This window comes from Melanerpes formicivorus, unplaced genomic scaffold, assembly GCF_026170545.1.
Source record: "Melanerpes formicivorus ecotype bairdi unplaced genomic scaffold, bMelFor1.0.p_v2 SCAF_7, whole genome shotgun sequence".
In the NCBI taxonomy this organism is placed as follows: domain Eukaryota; kingdom Metazoa; phylum Chordata; class Aves; order Piciformes; family Picidae; genus Melanerpes; species Melanerpes formicivorus.
Genome location: NW_027142359.1, coordinates 9,666,037 through 9,685,428, shown reverse-complemented (window position 1 = coordinate 9,685,428; position 19,392 = coordinate 9,666,037). Strand labels below are relative to the sequence as shown.

Here is a 19,392-nt window from a genome sequence, read left to right as displayed (position 1 = left end):
TCTTTTTTGAGAAAGATTTTTTTCAGATCTAGATACACTTAAGACAGACTAAAACCCAACAGCTACACACGAAAATGCTAACTAATCTGATTACTAATATCAGGGGAAATCCTGGACCTCAATTTCTGGCAGCTTCCGTGACTGAAAGAACATTGCAGAAGTTTTATTTAATCAGCTATGTTAGTTACATTTCCTGTCCTGATAAATACATACTACAAAGTCCAAAAGCACTTCAAGTTATCAAATTGATTTTGATTACTTAACTCTAAATAACTTATCAACCTTTCATCAGTCTGAAGAAGAACTTTTAAGGTATTCCACTGCTGTTATTTTTTTTTCTCAGAAAACAAACAAAATTTAAAAAAAAATAAAATAAACCAAAAAAGCAAACGCCTACTATTTTCCTGTTCTTTGTTAATTGTGTTTAATAATTGGATTTTAGTACCATAGCTACTTATTTTTCTATGTATTTTTTAATACTTAATTATGTAGAGATTGAACTTTGACATTAAAGCTGATGTGTTGAGTATTATATTACTACGTCTAGCTAAATAGGTTTAACAGAAAAATATTAAGATGGTCCAGGAGTTCTGTTAATCTTATTCACAGCAAGTTGGCACTGCTTTAAGAAATAATTTGGAACTCTGCTAATGCAGTTGTGCTTTTGGGAAATATGTAATACAAAATAAGGCCTCCGCTAGCTCATTAGCTGCCAAAGCATGTTTTGCCACATACAGCTGAATTTCTACAGATAGGGTCCTTTTGAGATACGTGGTTAAATCACTGCATCTCTGAAGCCTATGTTTAGTGTATCTAGTGTAAGTGTGGACACCTTTACAACTACAGCAAGAATTCTGTCCCAGTACCCATACAGCCTGACATCAATGGATGGCCAAAATTTGCAAACTCAGTGAACTGTTCTAGGATGAGCTTCTTTAACATGAAGTACATCGACTCTTCCTGCAATGATTCACTAAATCGGTTTCTGCTCACATAGTACTTTGACCTCTGACATCCTCACTAAATAGCCAAATAAGTCAAGGGAGTATTTTCCTCTAAGTCACAAGTCCTTCAGTGCCCTTTTGCTAACTATCAATATTTAGTTAATTGCTGGATCCTCAGCCAGGATAAAGTATCCTCAGGATTATTCTACAGTGCAGGCTCTTCTTTCTTCCTGTCCCCAACAGAGGCTGCGTTCTTTTATAGGTTCAGGAGCACCTAGCTATGGAAGTAGTTGTTGAATTTTCCCTGATGCAGGCTGATGAGGAAAGACCAGTCCAGTGGAACTGTCTGCATCCTTTGTTAGGGCCAGGTAACCTTTGGACTCTGGAAACTCTTGCAATATTTTCTTTTTAGCTTTGTACAAAGACCTTTCACCTGACTAAGACAACTGGCTACAAATCTAGCATCCCCAGGGCATTCCTGAGTTTTCTCAGCTGAGGATAAGATGGATATATCTTAGTTTTATATTTACTGAGCTTTCAACAACTCCAGAATAGCAAACAAAGGCCTTCTTTATTATTACTCTTAGTACCACCATGAGTTTACTGGGAGGTTATTTCAGTATTCTTATTTCATCTGCATATAAAGAGCTACACAGAAACACTTCTCATTATGAATAAGCAAGTAACAAGCAATGTCAAATCCCAGAATTTATAATGTAATTACTAATTACAAAGTATTCTGACTTCACAAGGCAGATAGGTGCGTTCGAAATTCTAGCAGGTGTTTAATTCAGTTACTGGATTGCAGCTGGCTGCTTTGAATCTTCCTCTGATGTTGTTACTAAACCAAATTAGTTTGTTCTATTAATATTTTCACTAATTTCTGATACTCAACATGAGGATGGGAGGATTTGCTTGTTAGAAAGTATGGGCATCAGCTTTGAATTACATACCCAAACTTATATACAGATCTCATCCAGTAAAATGTAGTGCATGTTGAGAGCAGTTCTACCCAGTCACCACCTTCACCTTTTACATGCTCACGTGAATTTTACACTCCAAAAGGCAGGGGGGAGTGGGAGGGACGATTTGTAAAGCAAGCGAGATGATTGTGGTAAGTGTAAGCTGATAAATACTTAATGAAATAGTTCAAAAACATATTTTTTAACACTTGAAATCTCGCTTCAAAAAAATCACATTTTCAGACAAATGGAAAGAAAAAAGAAACAGACCAAAAACAAAAACACTTTAAAACTTGTGGGGTTTTTGTTGTCTCTAGGGTAAATGTGGCCTAAAGCTGTGATGGATTGGAACAGGATTTTTCTTTTATCGTGTCCTCCTCCCTTTCAGTCCCGTCTGAACTCTACTAGCTATGTAGCTCTATGTTTAACACCCTCTTATATGAACTGAAGAGACAAATGTGTAAGACTATATTTAGAACAAAGGGAAAGTATACAGTAAAGAACTAGAAATATGCTGCTAAATAACCCCTAGTTGTACAAGGTATCGCTTATGATAAAATCATGATGAATTTCATGCAAACCACATTTATCATTTTATACTGTTTGGCTACTTGATTAATTTAGAAATTGCTGTCATATCCTCAGGTGTTAATTTTTCCCCCTTCCCCACAGATATCCAAGAACAACTTTAAGCAGCTGCTTCTGCTACCTTTATCAGAAGGATCTGAAACCATGGAGGAATAGAAGAACTGTGACAAGAAAAGGTTTGGAAACCCTTTGTTTAATTCTGATCCTCTTCTCTCATCTGCAAAGAGATGATGTCACCTGGTGTTAACAGGGTAGACTCTGATCTAAAAATTTTGAGTACCTCTGGTTTTTGAAGTTGAGAGACTTAATTTTTTTGCTTATTTCTGATTCTCTTCTCTCAGATGCAAAGAGATGGTGTCACCTGGTGTTGTTAACAGTGTAAAGTCTGATGTAGATATTTTGAGTACCTCTGTTTTTTGAAGTTGAGGCTTAAAGTTTTTAGCATTGTGTGTAGTGTGGTCCCTAAATATTGGCTGTGGAAAGCTTTTTAAGTGTGTCGTTAAGATTCTGGAATGCTGTACAGTTAGCTGATCTTGCCTAATTGATAGAACAAATGATCTGGGTACACCAGAAGGAATTCTAAGATGTAAAGCGCACAAATACTAAAGAAGATACTGATGCCTTCTAGAGATATGTGAAAGTCAGTTCACTAGCCAAAAGCTGTATGTAGTAGTGAATTTCTGGAATGTCTGTATTGCTGGAAGTCTATATATACATGGTAGCATGTATCTAAATCCAGAGCTGGATGAAGTTGGTCTGACCTTTTATGAAACAAGTTTCTGCACCTTTTGTGTCCATACTGTTAAAGACATATTGGTTGAAGAACATTATACTGACTGGGGTTGGATGTGAAGATTTCCAGTATAGGATGCTGAATACTGTTTCATAAATCTGCCAGTTGATGAAGCCATGGAACCATAAAAAGCAAGTGTTGTTTGAGTATCTCTTCATATTTGCACTTGAATCATAATTGGAATTTTAAGGTAGATCATAATGTAAATATTCTTACACTGAAGAGTAACTGATTCTCCAAGTCTCAGTGATTTGTTATTTTGTAAATTTAGCTTTTTTTTTCTTTTTTCTTTTTTTTTTTTTTTTTAAGAAAGCAATGCACTTACTCCACACTAAAGTTATCGTCAGATTGTGGGTAGAAATCTCTGCTCCCTGATATTTAGAACATCATCTATTGGAAATGTAATATATTTGCAATTTGACTTTTAAAATCGTTTACGATGGGTAGCATGGCTTACAGCTTACTATAAAGTGTAAGTAACTTAGCAAAGAAAGATGTGACCGTCTTTTCCTCTCTTTATCCATTTTCCTCTTCTCCTTTGAGTAAACCTTGTCCTTTATTTCCCTTTGCATAGACTGAGTTTTTAATGCTCCTGCAACCATTCCCATGAAAAACTGGAGAAGCTGGAGTTATATATACAACATAAAGCTTGCTTTTCTTGTAATCAGGCTTTACTTCATGTGTCCACATCATCACAGTTACAAAAAATACTGTTGTGGCAAGCATCCTAACTGCAGTTTTTTAATGGAACCTCCCTTCTGCGCTCTTGATTCATGCAGATTCATTTCTAAGTGAACTTCTACAATAACTGTTGTATTTAGATTTTATTTATTTATTATTTTCTCTTAACTTACTAGTTAGAAGGAAATTATTTATGGATTTCAGCATTAAACAGTTGTGGCAAAAACATCTGTGTAGCAGGCAGAGACTCAGAGACTCAGTAACTAGCAATGTAATAGGAGATTCAGACATGATTTGAGTTTGTCATCTTCAGATTTTTTTTTTTTTAGATAAGAGATGTTTTATTCATGCCAGAGCTAACACTTGTATCAGGAAAGTGGTTAAAAGCTGAGAGTTTATCTCTACTGTCCAATTCCAAATTTTGGGGTTAACATTTCAGACCTGACCACCACACCCCACAAAACTGCCTTTACAAAAAGTCTGAGAAACATACTCTGGGGAATTTCCAGCCACTAGAGAGCTGTGCATGAAGATTTATTGAGTGCTCTGACAAAAGTAAAAGCTTAAAGGTCACTGTAACCAGCCTAGATTAAAGGAATCCCCCATGTATCAGTGACAACAAGACCCAAAAGGAGTCCTTAAGGTACCTTCCTCCTTGTTTTCTGTTCTGTGTATATCCTGCTTAAGATTCAGCCTTCATGGTTAACTAAATACATGAGAATGCACAAAATAGTAACCCTGTAGAAAAGTTAATATTCTAAATATAGACTTATATAAGGAGAGTCCAGAGACGGACAGAAGTGGCACTCCCCCATATGTTAAATGAGGTAATAAAGTAATTACATAAATGAATGGACAATGGTGTAACAGATGTGCTTACAACTCTGAATACAAGCCCAACAGTAAGCAATAGTGACAAGATAGGAATGTAATTTATGCGAGGCCCTGTGGAGGTTAATAACAGTTGTGATAAACAGTAAAGTACAGAAGAGCTCAATTGAAACTTTAATCCCTTTACCACAGTAATGACTTATTAGGTGGAAGGCAGCTACAGGTTTCACCTCCTAATAGTCTGTCTGCTTCAAGCCAGATAAATTAAGAATGAGATGCTTGGGAGAAAAATACAACATAACAAAACAATGAAAACCAACAAACCACAATTTCTGGGGTGATTTTCCTTCAATAGTTATAAAATAATGTAAGATTGTTACCTACCTTAAGTTCTCTAAAAAAGATGCTACTCCTAGCCCACTCAACAATGGAGAAGAGGGTTTGGTCAGCCATTTTACACATAAGTCCAAATGTGTTGAGCTTCTCATGTTTGCTTCTGTTGGCTTGCTCTTGCTGCAGATATGCCATGATCTTAGCTTGGACTTGTGGCTCATCTGGCTCACATTTCAGGAGTTCCAGTATCAGGTGTGGAATACTTGCTGGTGAGCTCGTTTGATAACTATCCATATAGGAGTAACCCATTATTGACTCTGGTGAACTAGTGTAAGGGTCAGGGTACTCAGACTTGATAGCACGGTTTGGAAAATGGCTGTAGGTCTGGTAACCTTGCAAACTGCCGTGGGGTGGCATTGTCATACTAATTGGAGAGGTTACAAAGGGACTTCTGTCATAGTCTGTAGGAGGCAAGGCAGTATGGTTCAGAGGTAGGCCCTTGGAGGCAGAATGGATGTTCTGGATTGCAGAGGATATTGTCAGGTCAGTTGGCATTGCTTGGATCACCTGAGTCATTGCTTCCAGTTTAAGTCCATTTGCTCGGATAAGGGCTTTCTTCTGCTGCTTCAGTGCCCTGTCTCTCTTGTACATTGGTCCAAACTTGTTTCGACCGCCACGCATTCGATCCGCTCGCACAGCTGTCAGAAGTAAGGAGAAAGGAAATTATAGTAAAAACTTGGAATCAGCATTCTGTAACAAAACATACATTAACACAACAGAAAAGTAAAAGTACAACTGCTTTTTTTGCTTTTTTTTTTTTTTTTTCCAAATTCAAAGTACTATTCCTAAAGAAAAAAATTATTTTACTAAGCAAATATCGCATGTGTGCATTACTAATATTGAAAGACTTGCTTTTATGTTCGTTAGGACACAGGGACAAAGTTGGTTACAGGACTTTCACACCTGCTGTGGGATCACTTGGAGATCTCAGTGTATATTGGGTTTACATCAAGCTACTGTATCATGAAGAAATGGGGACTGATGTCCAGAGTTTGTCTGAGATGTATCCAGTGGACCACATTGGATTATTATAATCATTCCATTAATGCCTTCCACCCCAACAAAGCGTCTGAAACGTATGTTGTGAAATGTTCAGTAGTTACAAAGGGGAATATATTTTTCTTGGCCAAAAGGAAGTATTTCCTTTTGATGATTCTGTTCAGGTGGTTGTAAAGAACTGAGAGACTTCTAGTTAGCTGAACAGCTCTATAGAAATGCTTAGCTGCAGTTGGAATGCGCAGAGAGAAAGCTGTCAGCTTGCTGCCTTCCACACAGAAGGCAGAAGTGAAACAGAAACTATTGACACTGTTCTGGCTTGTAGTATCTCTGGAATTAGAAATAATTAAAACAAATCCACCTCAACAGCTGCCTTGGGAGTCATTCTGGTGGTCTCTGTCACAGCAGTGTCTGTCACCATGGTATATGTGTAATGGACTAGTGAGGAGCTTTCACCAAGCCCACCTTGCCCAACGGCAATTAGATTGAAAAAGGAACCTTTGACAGCCTGGTGACATGTTGAGACTGCTGAGATTGCTGGAGGTTAAGTTCTTGAGCTTTTTATCTTAGGGATTAGCAGAACATTAAAAATTTATTATGAATGCTAGATACGCATAATACTGTACATTATCATAAGGACTTCAACATTTAATGGTTTGGGTTTTTTTGGTCCATGGTAATTTATGAACTAGACTTTAAGGCTATATATATATTATTACCAGGGAAATACACATACAAACGTCACAAGTATTTACAATCATGGAAGCACCTGTTCTTTCAATTTCCTAAACAAAGGAAAAGAAGTTGCATGCATGTGTGGATAAGGAAGCTGAACTACATTTTCTAGAGTACCTTTAAAACTGCAGGCACTTTGCTTAAAAAATACTGCTGCTGATATTGCCATTGGACATTAATTTTAAGCAAAATGCGTGAAATTTAAAACAATTAAATCACCGTGGTGGTAAATGTAACTTTAGATCTGTATACATGGTACCCTTTCAGGTATTCTATGATTAGGAACTGTAAGACAAATTGGATTAGCGAATGCTTTTGTCTAACACCTACAGAAATTAGGGTGAATTGCATGTAACTGCAGAAGGCAAAATTTGGTTTGGTACCATTGTCAGCAATTGAGAGGACTGAAAATGTATTTTGTCCTTATTCTTTACATGGACAATGAGAAAAGGACTCCAAATGTCCTGCTATTGTACTATGTGAATTTGGAGGACCATGCAGTGATTCAGGGTGTTTAGTGCAGTGTGGTGGTGCTAGCAAACAGAACAGTACTGAATCCATCAAAATGCAGGAGGATTCTTCTCTTTATCTTCAGCTATAACAACAGCTTTCCTTTACCAGACTCAGGTGATTGGGTCTTATCCTTAATGGTTCCCTTAATGGTTTATGGTTTCCCTCCTTGGCCTGATTTTTCCTAGTTAAGTGTCAAGGGTGAATGTCACTTCAGTACAATTGCAAGAATGAGGAATTCAGGAGCTTGTCCTTGGTCAAGCAGAAATGTCATTTGCTGCGAAATATGAATTTTCATATTTTATATATCCAAGTTAGAATGAACTGTGTACAACTCTCAAACTGGAGTCAATGATAATTTGCATTCAGCTATCTCAAAGGGTATGGTACACTTTTCATTGTTCTCTGTACTTGAGAAAGTGAAATGAAGTCAGAAAGTGTACTTCAAAATGCCTTATTCTCTTTCATTTGTAATAGCATCTCAGGTGTAACATCACATAAATATAGGGCATAACTTTAGAGATTATGTGGTTCCTTAATCTTAAAGGCAAGTCAATGTGAAAATCACTCTTATATATTTCTCTTTTCTGCTTTAGTATCAGAATACCTATATATATTTATAAATAATATATATAAATCCTAGATAAAATATAAAGAAAGCCCAATCACTCTCCAGAGGAATTACTTTTTCCCCCTAATCTAAGTCTTTTAAAGAGCTGCAAAACTTCTATATAGATTCATACACAAACTCTAAAATACTGAAATATCAGATTACATACATATATGAAAACATGGGCTATGGTTTTGACCAGTTGATAGTAATTTACCATTTACTCTTTTCTTTTTTTTAAATAAAGCACCAATTTCATTGAGCATATAAAGTCACCTTTTACTACCATTTCAAAACCACACAAAAAAACAAGTATCATTTTAAAACTGAAATAGCATGTAGTAACATGGAATCCTCATTTTCAATAGCATAGTTGACAATATCAACAAGACCATGGTTCTTACCTTCCAATTTCATTCCAACACTTAGGCATTTTTGAAATCGACAGTAAGGGCATCGTTTTCTCTGTGTTTTGTCGATCTGGCAATTCTGATTTTCTATACATGTGTACCTTTTGTTATTCTGGACCGTTCTCTTAAAGAATCCCTGTGTGGCAGATACAAAAGTTAGCCTGTTTTGTTTGAACAGTGAGTTTCAGCACTTTATTTTATGGAAATCATTGCAACATTTTTTTTTCTTCAGACACCATTCAAGCACTTGAAGTTATATAGTTTCTTTTAAATTGCACTGAGATGTACCCAGGAGAAAATCATCAGACACTGTTTTATAGACTTCTGTCAAAGCTCAGTAAGACAATGGTCTCCTGTACCCCTAACAGTGGTGGCAAAACCAGTGAGACTGACCAGTTGCTTCTATGTTCTTGAATCATCACAGAAATATTTAAGCCTCCCTTTTAGAGTAGTTTTTACAAGAAGTAAATAGGGACCCTGTTGCAAAGACAACAGAAATACAGAGTACCTCTAACTACTATACATCCCCGTGGTGCAGGCTAGAAGAACAGTAAGTGCTTGTTTCTTCCTCATTGATTATTTTTTAATGAAAATATAATGTGCTAAGTTGATTTTTCCCTGTGACTGAATGTTTTAAATGGCACTGTTCTAGCAAAGGAGTTTCCTTTACAAGGGCATTACTTGAATAACCATAAGAACTTTAAAAAAAAATTTACATGATAAATTTGCCATTTCATAAATTCTTAAGTATTTAAATCCTGTAGTGCAGTGCATATACATTTTATCTTGCAAGACAATAAATTGCACTTACAACTTTTTTTATTCTGGAAATTACCAAATTATTGCAATCAAAGCACATGTTAGTTACTTGACTGTGTGTCAAGTGAGCTCTGACAGTTATAGCTTGTATATAAAAAAAAGTGCATTGTCATGATAATCAAAGAAGGTTGAAGGATGAAAAAAATCTTAAGAAAGCTGCATCAGACTTTGCAAAACTGATCTGTATTGAGGACATGTTTCCTACTTTATCCTCCAGGAACAAAAATACTTTGAATGTACATAAATCCAATAAAATCAGTACTTAGGCCAGTTAGGAATGGAATTTCTAAACAGCTAAACACTTAAAAGAAATAACTAACTCCAAAACAGTCCAAGCTGTTTCCATTTGTGCGGATGAGATCTCTCCAAGAGACTTCTAAAGCTTTTTGGGGGTTAATTTTTTTTTTTGCATTAATGTAATAAGAAACATACTAGAAATAAGCCAAACCATTACATGTATGTTTAATTATAATATTTTTACTGTACTTGTATATGAAGTAATTAGTACAGAACCTTGCAGCTTTCACAAGTGAGAAGTCCGTAATGGTACCCAGATACTTTATCTCCACAGACTGGACACAGCTCCTCAAGGTCTTCATCGTAAGAGTAATTCACCATTTTAAACTGAGACACTGGGGAAAGGAAAAACAGCACAGTCAATTAGAATTTACATTAATAACTCCAATTTCCTGCAGTTGTTCTCAGTCTAGAGAGAAAGCTCACTTAAGCACACGCCACTGCAAACTGGGGGATGGGTAGAAGTTATAGTTTCAAAAACACAGCTTGCATTGAGACTTGCAACTTTTCATCAACAACAAATCTGTGAGTAGAACAAAACCCCATCAGCTCCTGTTTTGCCTTTTAAGTATTTCCACTTTCACAGTGCCCTTAACATAGTTCTTAGTTTATAGAATTGCAAAGTAAATTAATTTTAAACCCGAAAATTATCAGGCACAACCTTTTAAAAAAGCGAAGTGTCAATTGTGTATTTCAAGTAACTCAGTTTCCTTCAACGCCTTCTTTCAACATCAGCCTGCAAATATTTACTAAACCCAAACTTGTATCTCATAGAACCAGCACTTCTGCGTCGCGCTACTTGCAAAACCAACCTAAAACGAGGTCCGCCGCACCCATCAAACTCGTTGTCTAAGAGGTGACCGCCACCTCTCCGAGCCAGCTCGCACTCCTGCCCTGTCCCAGCTGACGGAGTGAGGTTTGCATGCCCAGAGCCCGTTTCGCAACGTGCGGTCCCGCGGCTATAGGATAGACGCTTTCAGCGTAGCTGCCCGCGGGTCGGCAGCCGGCACCGCCGTCCTCGGGGGATGCGGTCCCGGCCTGCCCAGCCGGCACCCACCGGTACCGGCAGCTGGGCTGGAAATCTGCGCTGGGGGACCAAATGAAGTTTCTGGCCCTCGGGGAGAAAGCGAGGAGGAGTCGGCCGACAGGAGCGGACGACGATGGGGCTGGGGGGTGTGGGATAGGGTGTAAAGCAAGCGGAATGAAGGCACAGAGCACGATCTCTTAACCCGGGAAACAGCCCGATCAGCCGCTCTGATTATTTCTCCAAAGAAACCTCGCCGCTCTCGGCGGGGACGGTTTCCTTCGCCTTCCCTGCTGCTAAACCTCCGATCCGCTCGGCAAGCACAGCAGCACCGGAGGGCTCCCGAGCCAGGCGAGAAGCGCCGGGCGCGGCAGCGGCACCTCTTAAGATTCCGCTTCTTTGCCGGTAATCCCGCGGCTGCTACAGTTCGGGGACATCGTGGCCCGGTAGATGTGCGCTTCTCCGCCAGGCCAAGGCGGTTGTGCCCCGGGGCTCGAGAGAGGTGCCCGGGAGTGCAGCGGGGACTGACCCACCGAAACACACTCAGATAAACGGCTCCCGAGCGACTTCAGCACGGCTGGAGAACACCGCCTGCCAGAGGCGTGGGGCGGACACGGGGCGGCCTCAGGCGGAGGAGGAGGGCCCGGCCCTCCCCTCTGCTCCCGAGGTTCCAGGGCCCGGCGCTGGGACGAAGTTCCCCTTCCTCCCAGGAAACTCTAAGTGGGAAAGCAGGGTATTTTCCAAGCGTCGTGCCCTGGCACGGAGCCTCATCCGCGGGCGAGGAATAGGGCATGCTGGCCGCCCTCAGCACCTCCGAGGCCGGCGGCCCACCCCGCCCCTGCTTCTCAGCAGACTCCCAGGAAGAGCGCCGATAATTTCAAAAGAGCAGCCGGGACGGGAGTTTCTGCTCCGGGAGAGGCGCTCAGGGTGGGGCTGCCGGCTCCCAAGTAGGGAGCCGACCCTCCCGCGGTGGCACTCGGACAGTCTTAGCTACCTCCCGTAGTGCTGCGGCCCTGAGTGGGGCATCGGGAACGGCCCCATTCCGCCCCATATAGGCATTTCCAGCGCCACCCCAGCTCGGGCATCCCGCTGCCTTCGTGGGTACCTCACAAAGGTGCAAATTCGTCGGGGCTCTCTGCGAAGTTATGCAGCACTGCCTCAGGCGCTGTGCCTCCAGGCGCCCCACCCGCGGGACAGAGCCTAGGGGGCCCATTTCGGAACGCAGTGTGGCACACAGGGTGTTTGGCAGGACTGCCCTGCATTACTCGCCCTGCTATAAACTTTAGTCTGGGTGGTTGGGTTTTTTTGGTGGGTTGTTTTGTTTTTGGTTTGTTTTTTTTTTTTTTCCCCGGAACGGGGAAGAGACGGAGCTCTCTCGGATCTGCAGCGGAGCCAGTGTCCCCGAGCAGCAATCGGCGAGGCGTTTGCACGCCGGGGAAAGCTCCCGCCGGTCAGATGCTTGATGGTTCCCCAATCGTAGCTGCACCCTGCCGTTGCCTCGGAGCTGGTTCCCCGGTCCACGGTGCCCGCCTGAGCCACGCTGGAAGTCGGCCCGCGAAGGCAGGGGCGCGGAGCGGGTGGCGGCGCGGTGAGCTCGCAGGCAGCAACCGTAAACTTTTTTTGGCAGGACGAAGGGGCAGTTTGCCGAGCGGGGGCCGAGTATGCGCGGAGGGGGAGCGCCGTGCCTTTCCCCCCTTACCTTGCATGTTTTCCGGCATCTGCCCCTGTTCCCCATTCGACCGGGCGAGTCCCAGGGCCTCCGTCTCCACTTTGGGCAGCATGACAAGGCGGCTGCGGGCCGGGCAGGGGGCTCCGTGTCCGTCCGCGACACCAGCACCTGAACACGGCAGCACAGATTTAGCTGGAGCAAGGGGCGCTCGGCGACCGCTGCCTCTTCCTCCTCCTCCTCTTCTTCCCTCCCTCTCCTCCACGCCAGCCCTTGCCCGGTTGCAGTAGGAGCACCGAGCGTACCCGGCCGCTGGGAAGCGCCGCCGGGTGCCCGCGGCTTGGGGGAGCCGCGGAGCGATAGTCGAGCTGCAGGCGACGGGGGCGGAGAGGAGGAGAGGAGGAGGAAGACTGGAGGGTGCCGGGGAGGAAGGTGGAAGCCCGCGAGCCCGCAGCAGCTCCGCTCGGGGCTCAGCGCGGCGGCAGCCCAGCGCCCCGATCCATGCGGAGCGGCACAGTGCACGGGAGCGCTCTGCCGCCGCTGGTGCTGCTGGACAGGGTTCCCACCCCCGCCCCCTCCTCCCTCCCTCCTCCTCCTCCTCCTCCTCCCTCTCTACCCCCCGCTACAAGTGCGGAGGTGCCGAGTCGGGACCTCTAGCCCCGGGCCCGCGGGGAGGCGCTCCTGGAGCCCGGGGACTGCAGAGCGCGGTGGGCTCCGGCGAAGGGGGGCCCCGACATCGCCCTTGCAGCCAATAAAGCAGAGGCGGGATGAGCAACACCCCCCGTACACACACACGCACCATACACAGAGGCGGACGGGAGCATACACTTGGCCAGCGCGCTCACCCACTGCCCAGTTGTTAAGCCGTGCTGCGAGGTCTAGGCTGCTGTCACCCCTCCCCGCCCCAGCTGAGTCCGACGTGTGCCTCCCGTAGTGTGCCTCCTTGCCAGCGGCCAGCCCCGTTACGGCTCCCTTAGAGCGGACAGCGCTCCGCTCCGCCAGCTGCGATTGCGGGACCCTCGACCCTCGTCTTCCTTCCGGGCTGGCAGGATAGGCAGCAGAACCCCCTGCGCTTGGACAACCCCAGCTCTGGGGTCCACATTGCCGCCACGCAGCCCTAGAGCCTGAGAAAAGCGGGCGGGAGCTCGCTGTACCTATTCAAGCTCTTTCGGTCTCCCTCCCCTAAACTTCTTGCGAAATCTGTCGGTGTTAGTTGCATGGTTTGCACAAAAGCCAATGCCCTGGCAGAACCATCATTTGGACGAGAACCTCCCGTCCCCGGATCACGGTGCAGAGAGCAGTTCTCATTTCCAAGTTGTCCCAGAGATCTCGTTTCTCGCAAGCGGGTGCTTCCGTGGCGAAAGCCAGGCTGCCCCACGGAGAGGTGGGGAGCCCGCGGGGAGAGGAGCCGCCTCAGCGAGCTGGGCTGGGGGTCTGCCCGCCCACCCACTGTGACTTTTCTGACCCTCCCACGCCGGGAGCGTCCGAAAGAGTCCGCGCCGCTCCCGCAGCGGCGCGTAGAGTTGACGGTGTGGAATGAATGATATTCGTACCTTCGAAAGCATCCGAGCCCCCAGCCTGAGCGCTCGGCTACCCCTACTCCCCTAGCACTTTAATCTCCGTTTGTGTATAGCAAGAGCTGAAAATACTTGACAATGAAAACTGCTTCCGTTTGAAAGTGAGGCGTGGAACTCTCGCCGGTGCAGGGTATAGCTGGGAGAGAGTTTGTGAAAACTGACCCTTGTGGTAACTTATTAAACACTTGTGATGGTCGCAAAATGACGAGCGGTGGGACAGCCCCTCCTGGTGCAGGGAGAGGACTTAGCCATAGTCTTTCCTAGACCATTCCAATTTTTCGTGTTTGGTAACTATAAGAATAGACCTTTGCTAAATTCAGTGCAGGTCCCGAGCCAACCCAACATCAGCACCACTGGAGTAGGAAATGCCTCTTTCCTTCCTCCTCTGTGGGCAGTTTTAACATTCTGGGGATGAACTCAGCGCTCGGACCTCTTGGGCTACTTCAAATTCTCCACTTTTCACCATTCTCCTCTGGGCAGGAGGGCGAAGTCTTGATCTGTAGCAACACGTTATTTCTCAAGTTATAATTTCACAGTTTAGCGGTTCGCTGACGACTTAAATTTTAGCATAGCAATACTTCGAGCGGCGGGAGCGGCTACGACGGGGGGGCTCAAAACCATTCCTAGGGAATGTCTTCGTCTCTAGGCAGAAGTAGCCTGGGATGAGACCTCGTCCGTGCCCTTGCGAAGTTACTCCCAGGTACATTAATTATGAACATCCCCTCTCGCAGGCGCGCCGTGTAGCATCGCGCTGCTCTGCGCCTGGGGGGGGGGGGGCTCAGCACCTGCGACGGCCGCGGCGCAACGGCGACTCCTCTCCGCTGCCCGGGGCGCATGACGAGAAGGGCTCCGGGGCCCGGGACGAGGGTCTGCGCGGCGTGGCAGGGCCACAGCTCTCCGGCCTTGACAGCCTGAAGCCGGGCCGCTTCACCCTGCTGCTGGCCCGACGTGTGGTCAGAGGATCCTAGGGGAGGCTCTCGAGAACTTCGCCTGCTCACAGCTCTTCCCCGCAAAAGAAGCGGGGCAGTTCCGGTTGCCTTTGCAACAGACCGTGGGATGTTCAGTACACATCGGCAGGACACTGGCAGACCTGGGTCCTGCAGCCCACTGGACTCCGTCGGGGACAGAACCAGGTCCCTTTCCTTCCCGCTCACCACCGCGTGGATCACGCCGTTTGGCGATTCCCCGCCGGAGCGTTCTGTGCCACCGCTCTCGTTATTGCTGCTCCGGGAAGGGCACCCGGTTTCTATGCGAAAACCAGGGAAGGAAACCCCGCATCCAGAGAGGGCAGGAGAAACCGGCCTGAGTGCAGCCAGGGCCAGGCGGGCTACGAACCCCGCCGGACCGGCTTACCTCCACCAACGCTCGGGTACGACCCTAGCACCGATTCTAGAGCTCTTCGCTCCTACTTGTGGGCTTAATGTCATGGCACTCGGGGGCGGTGTGGGGGTGTGTGGTGGTTTGGAGCGAGTTCAAACTATACACCGCAAGCCACTCCACGAGCTTTCGGCATGGATGAAAATACTTTGGAGTGGTTATTACACATTCATATCTCTCCGAAATAACAGTTTAGGGCAGTACATATTATAAATGATACCTGGTCCCTTGTGGCTACATTTAATTTAACATGGAGTTCTAGCTCTCACGATTGCCTTGAGCAACCTTAATTACCCTTTCTTCTAATCTCTTCTCCATTCCTTACCAAGTTCTCCAAACTTTTTTTTTTTTTTTTTTTTTTTTTAATGTGATTTCTCTCCTGAGTTTGCCTGCCTTGTTCTGACTTTGCCTGAAGGTCTTGATTGACGCGCGTAATTATAATTATAAAAGATGATGGCTCGGGGAGCCTCCAGCAGCCTTGATTAGTACGAGGAGCAAGACCTGGAATACTTTATACTTCCCTATTTAAATGTATGTACATTTACATTAAAAAATCCCACACCTAATTTTAAATAATCTGAAGCTTCTTCCGCCTCTTTGTTTTCAAGGTTCTTGTGTGATGATATTTCGAGGAAAGCTTCTATTTCTTACAGGTGCAAAGAGGCCACAGAACCTGAGTATATTTCAAAACATTTTCCCCTAGGCTGGACATTTCTAACTTTGAGGGTCTGTTGGCTGAACAACGAACAGCATGCTCCCTTCCACTTCGATGTTGGAAAGTGTCCTGGAGAAGGGCACTTTCCAGCAAAGTAGAGAAAGGAGAACTTTTCCGGTGGAATGTTCAAGAGAAACTTCGCAGAAGTAAATGAAATAAATAAATAAATAAATGGAGGATTAGAACTGGGAAGTCTAAATCCAAACGCGATCAAGTCTTAGAAGAAAGTATTTCAGGAGCAAAATCTGCATCCTGTCTTTCCTTTCTCTCCCGCCGAGCACTCCCGCTTGTCGTCAGCCCAAACCGCTCTGATCAGCCATTCATGGAAACCGGTGGTTTCAGCCAGGAGCGGGGCGAGAGTCCCCGCCAGGCAGCCTGTCCCCGGAGCAGAGGCACAACACTGGGCATAGGTTGCCAAGGCTCCGGGAAATGGCCTGGAGAAGGCAGCTTGCAGCAGGCACAGGATTCCTCTGCAGCTGGTAAAGTTTATAACCCCAGTTTGCTGCTTCACTTTACACCCATCTCACGCCCAATTTTACGACACTCTTTGCAACAGGAAAAGTGTGTCCAGTACCGGCTCTGCTGTACTCCTTTTTTCTCTCCTCTCCTCTCCTCTCCTCTCCTCTCCTCTCCTCTCCTCTCCTCTCCTCTCCTCTCCTCTCCTCTCCTCTCCTCTCCTCTCCTCTCCTCTCCTCTCCTCTCCTCTCCTCTCCTCTCCTCTCCTCTCCTCTCCTCTCCTCTCCTCTCCTCTCCTCTCCTCGAGTCTCCTCGAGTCTCCTCGAGTCTCCTCGAGTCTCCTCGAGTCTCCTCGAGTCTCCTCTCCTCGAGTCTCCTCGAGTCTCCTCTCCTCGAGTCTCCTCGAGTCTCCTCTAGTCTCCTCTCCTCGAGTCTCCTCTCCTCGAGTCTCCTCTCCTCGAGTCTCCTCTCCTCTCCTCGAGTCTCCTCTCCTCGAGTCTCCTCGAGTCTCCTCTCCTCTCCTCGAGTCTCCTCTCCTCTCCTCTCCTCTCCTCTCCTCGAGTCTCCTCTCCTCGAGTCTCCTCTCCTCTCCTCTCCTCTCCTCGAGTCTCCTCTCCTCTCCTCTCCTCTCCTCTCCTCGAGTCTCCTCTCCTCTCCTCGAGTCTCCTCTCCTCGAGTCTCCTCTCCTCGAGTCTCCTCTCCTCGAGTCTCCTCTCCTCGAGTCTCCTCTCCTCTCCTCGAGTCTCCTCTACTCGAGTCTCCTCTCCTCGAGTCTCCTCTCCTCGAGTCTCCTCTCCTCGAGTCTCCTCTCCTCTCCTCTCCTCGAGTCTCCTCTCCTCTCCTCTCCTCGAGTCTCCTCTCCTCTCCTCGAGTCTCCTCTCCTCGAGTCTCCTCTCCTCGAGTCTCCTCTCCTCTCCTCGAGTCTCCTCTCCTCGAGTCTCCTCTCCTCGAGTCTCCTCTCCTCTCCTCGAGTCTCCTCTCCTCGAGTCTCCTCTCCTCTCCTCGAGTCTCCTCTCCTCGAGTCTCCTCTCCTCGAGTCTCCTCTCCTCGAGTCTCCTCTCCTCGAGTCTCCTCTCCTCGAGTCTCCTCTCAGTGAGTCTCCTCTTCTCGAGTCTCCTCAAGTCTTCTCTCCTCGAGTCTCCTTGAGTCTCCTCTAGTCTCCTCTCTTCGAGTCTCCACTCCTCGAGTCTCCTTTCCTCGAGTCTCCGCTGCATTTGCTCCTCAGAACGAGAGATCAGTGCCTTAGAACCTTCTAAGTCCCATAGGCAAGTGGGTCCTCTCACCACGTTGCCGAGGAAATACTACTTTACGTAGGAATTTGAGTGGAATCTGTTAGTGCCTCCAACTCAGGGTTTAGAAAATCTCCTCTAGAGAACTTGAAAATAACCCTCAGCTCCCAGAAAACCCAAACCCAAATATATAATTTTTGGGTTGTGTATCTTTTTTTTTTTTTTTTTTTTTTTTTTTAAATCTACTGTTAGCAAAACAGAGTGGGTGCTTCAGGGTGATATACTTTCTGCAATAACCAGCACACTGAAGAGGATCGCTTTCCAAATACTATTGCCTTTTTTTCCCCTCCCCCCTTTTTTCCCCCCCTGCTGCTGCGAATCATTCTCTGCTGTCTTATGGAGATGTCGATCCTCTCTGGTTCGAAAAAGAGAACCATTTACAAACAGTCAATTATTGACCTGGAAACTAATTTTCAAGTCCGGCCAAGCTCCCTGGAATGGCCTGCTGTTTCTGAACACCTGGCACCAGCGGGATGTGAATCTGGGGAAGGCTCCGGAGTGAGGAGCGAGCAGAGCCAATGGGTGGCAGAGCATCGCCGTGATTGTCTGTCTTTATTGCTCAGTGAGTCATCGGTGAGGTGTCCTAACCCTGCTCCTCCTCTTGCCGCTGTCGGCTGCTGCCCGCACGGGACGGGGCGCGGGGTGCCGCCGTTCCCCAGTGCCTGTGGCCGCTCCCGCCCGCCCGGGAGCCGGCACGCGTGCGGGCAGGGACGGCGAGTTATTTCGTGCTACAGGGCAGCTTTCCGGCGGAGATTTTGCGGAACGCAGCGTAAGGTGTGGAAAGGCTGAGGCCGCGGGGAGGTACGAAAACCGAGACACCCTTGGCGTCCTTCGTAAGGCAGCGAGCCCTGCCCACAGCCCGCGGCAGGGGTTTCCTACATTAGTAGCAGCAGCAGCGAGCCGCAGCAGCCTTGGCCGCGCAGCAGCCGCTTAAAGATCAAGTTTTGCATCAGGAACTCTGCGAGTTTTTTTTTCCTCCCGCTATATTAGATGAGTTCCTCAGGGAAAACGCCGCCTAGTCCCGCACTGCTTGGACCTGTTGTCGATAACAGTACGACAGGAAAACTTGCCCGCTCTGATCGCCCCTGCCCGCTGCGGGGGTGGCGAGTTCTCCTTGCCGGGAGGCGAGAAACACAGGGTACCCTCTCCTTGGCTCGGTGCTGCGGGGAGCGGGCGGCAGCACTCGCCTCCGCCGCAGTGAACCCACCGCCCATTCCCAACACTGAGAGTTATTTACTTTTCTGATGCAGCACTTTTTTTTTTTTTTTTTTTTCTGCCTGTGCTGCCCTTTTGTGTAGAACACCTAGCTAAGAAAGCTAGAACTTGGTCTGCAAATAGAACTTCTAATATATACGAAGCAAGGTTCCTGTCAGGGCTGAGCGCCTGTCTCTGTACCATAAGAGATAATTGATTTCTATCCTGCACAGACAGGCTTAAAAATGAAATTTCTTCTGCTGAGGCAACTGTCCTTGATCTGTTGGTGGAAAAAAACCCAAACGTTTTAGGTCTGCTTCTTCCTCTTTCCATCCCAGTAATTACGTTTTGAAGCTTGGAAAATTTTATTTTAAAAATAATGCAATAGATGATCTTTATAATGAAGAAAGTTTAAGATCTCTCACACACATATAAAAATCATGTAAGATTTCTTCACACGTAAGCATAAGATCATAAAAACCATGAGAAGATAAACCAGGCATAGCTCATACTGGGAGATTTTGA

General features: G+C 46.1%; 1 protein-coding gene across 3 annotated transcripts in view; it reads right to left on the bottom strand.

The window, feature by feature from the left end:
- The window catches only part of NR5A2 (nuclear receptor subfamily 5 group A member 2), a 103,568-nt gene that overhangs the window by 79,989 nt on the left and 4,187 nt on the right, over window positions 1–19,392 (bottom strand). Inside the window, exons 2-5 of one of the 3 annotated variants that reach the window (XM_068140919.1) lie at window positions 12,293–12,430; window positions 9,786–9,904; window positions 8,448–8,589; window positions 5,184–5,830 (exon numbers count right to left, since the gene is read on the bottom strand). In XM_068140919.1, the coding sequence (XP_067997020.1) occupies window positions 5,184–5,830; window positions 8,448–8,589; window positions 9,786–9,904; window positions 12,293–12,430 (1,046 nt within the window). Of the gene's footprint in view, window positions 1–5,183; window positions 5,831–8,447; window positions 8,590–9,785; window positions 9,905–10,973; window positions 11,369–12,292; window positions 12,431–19,392 lie in introns of those variants that run through there. The other 2 variants (XM_068140921.1, XM_068140920.1) reach the window with 2 other exon arrangements.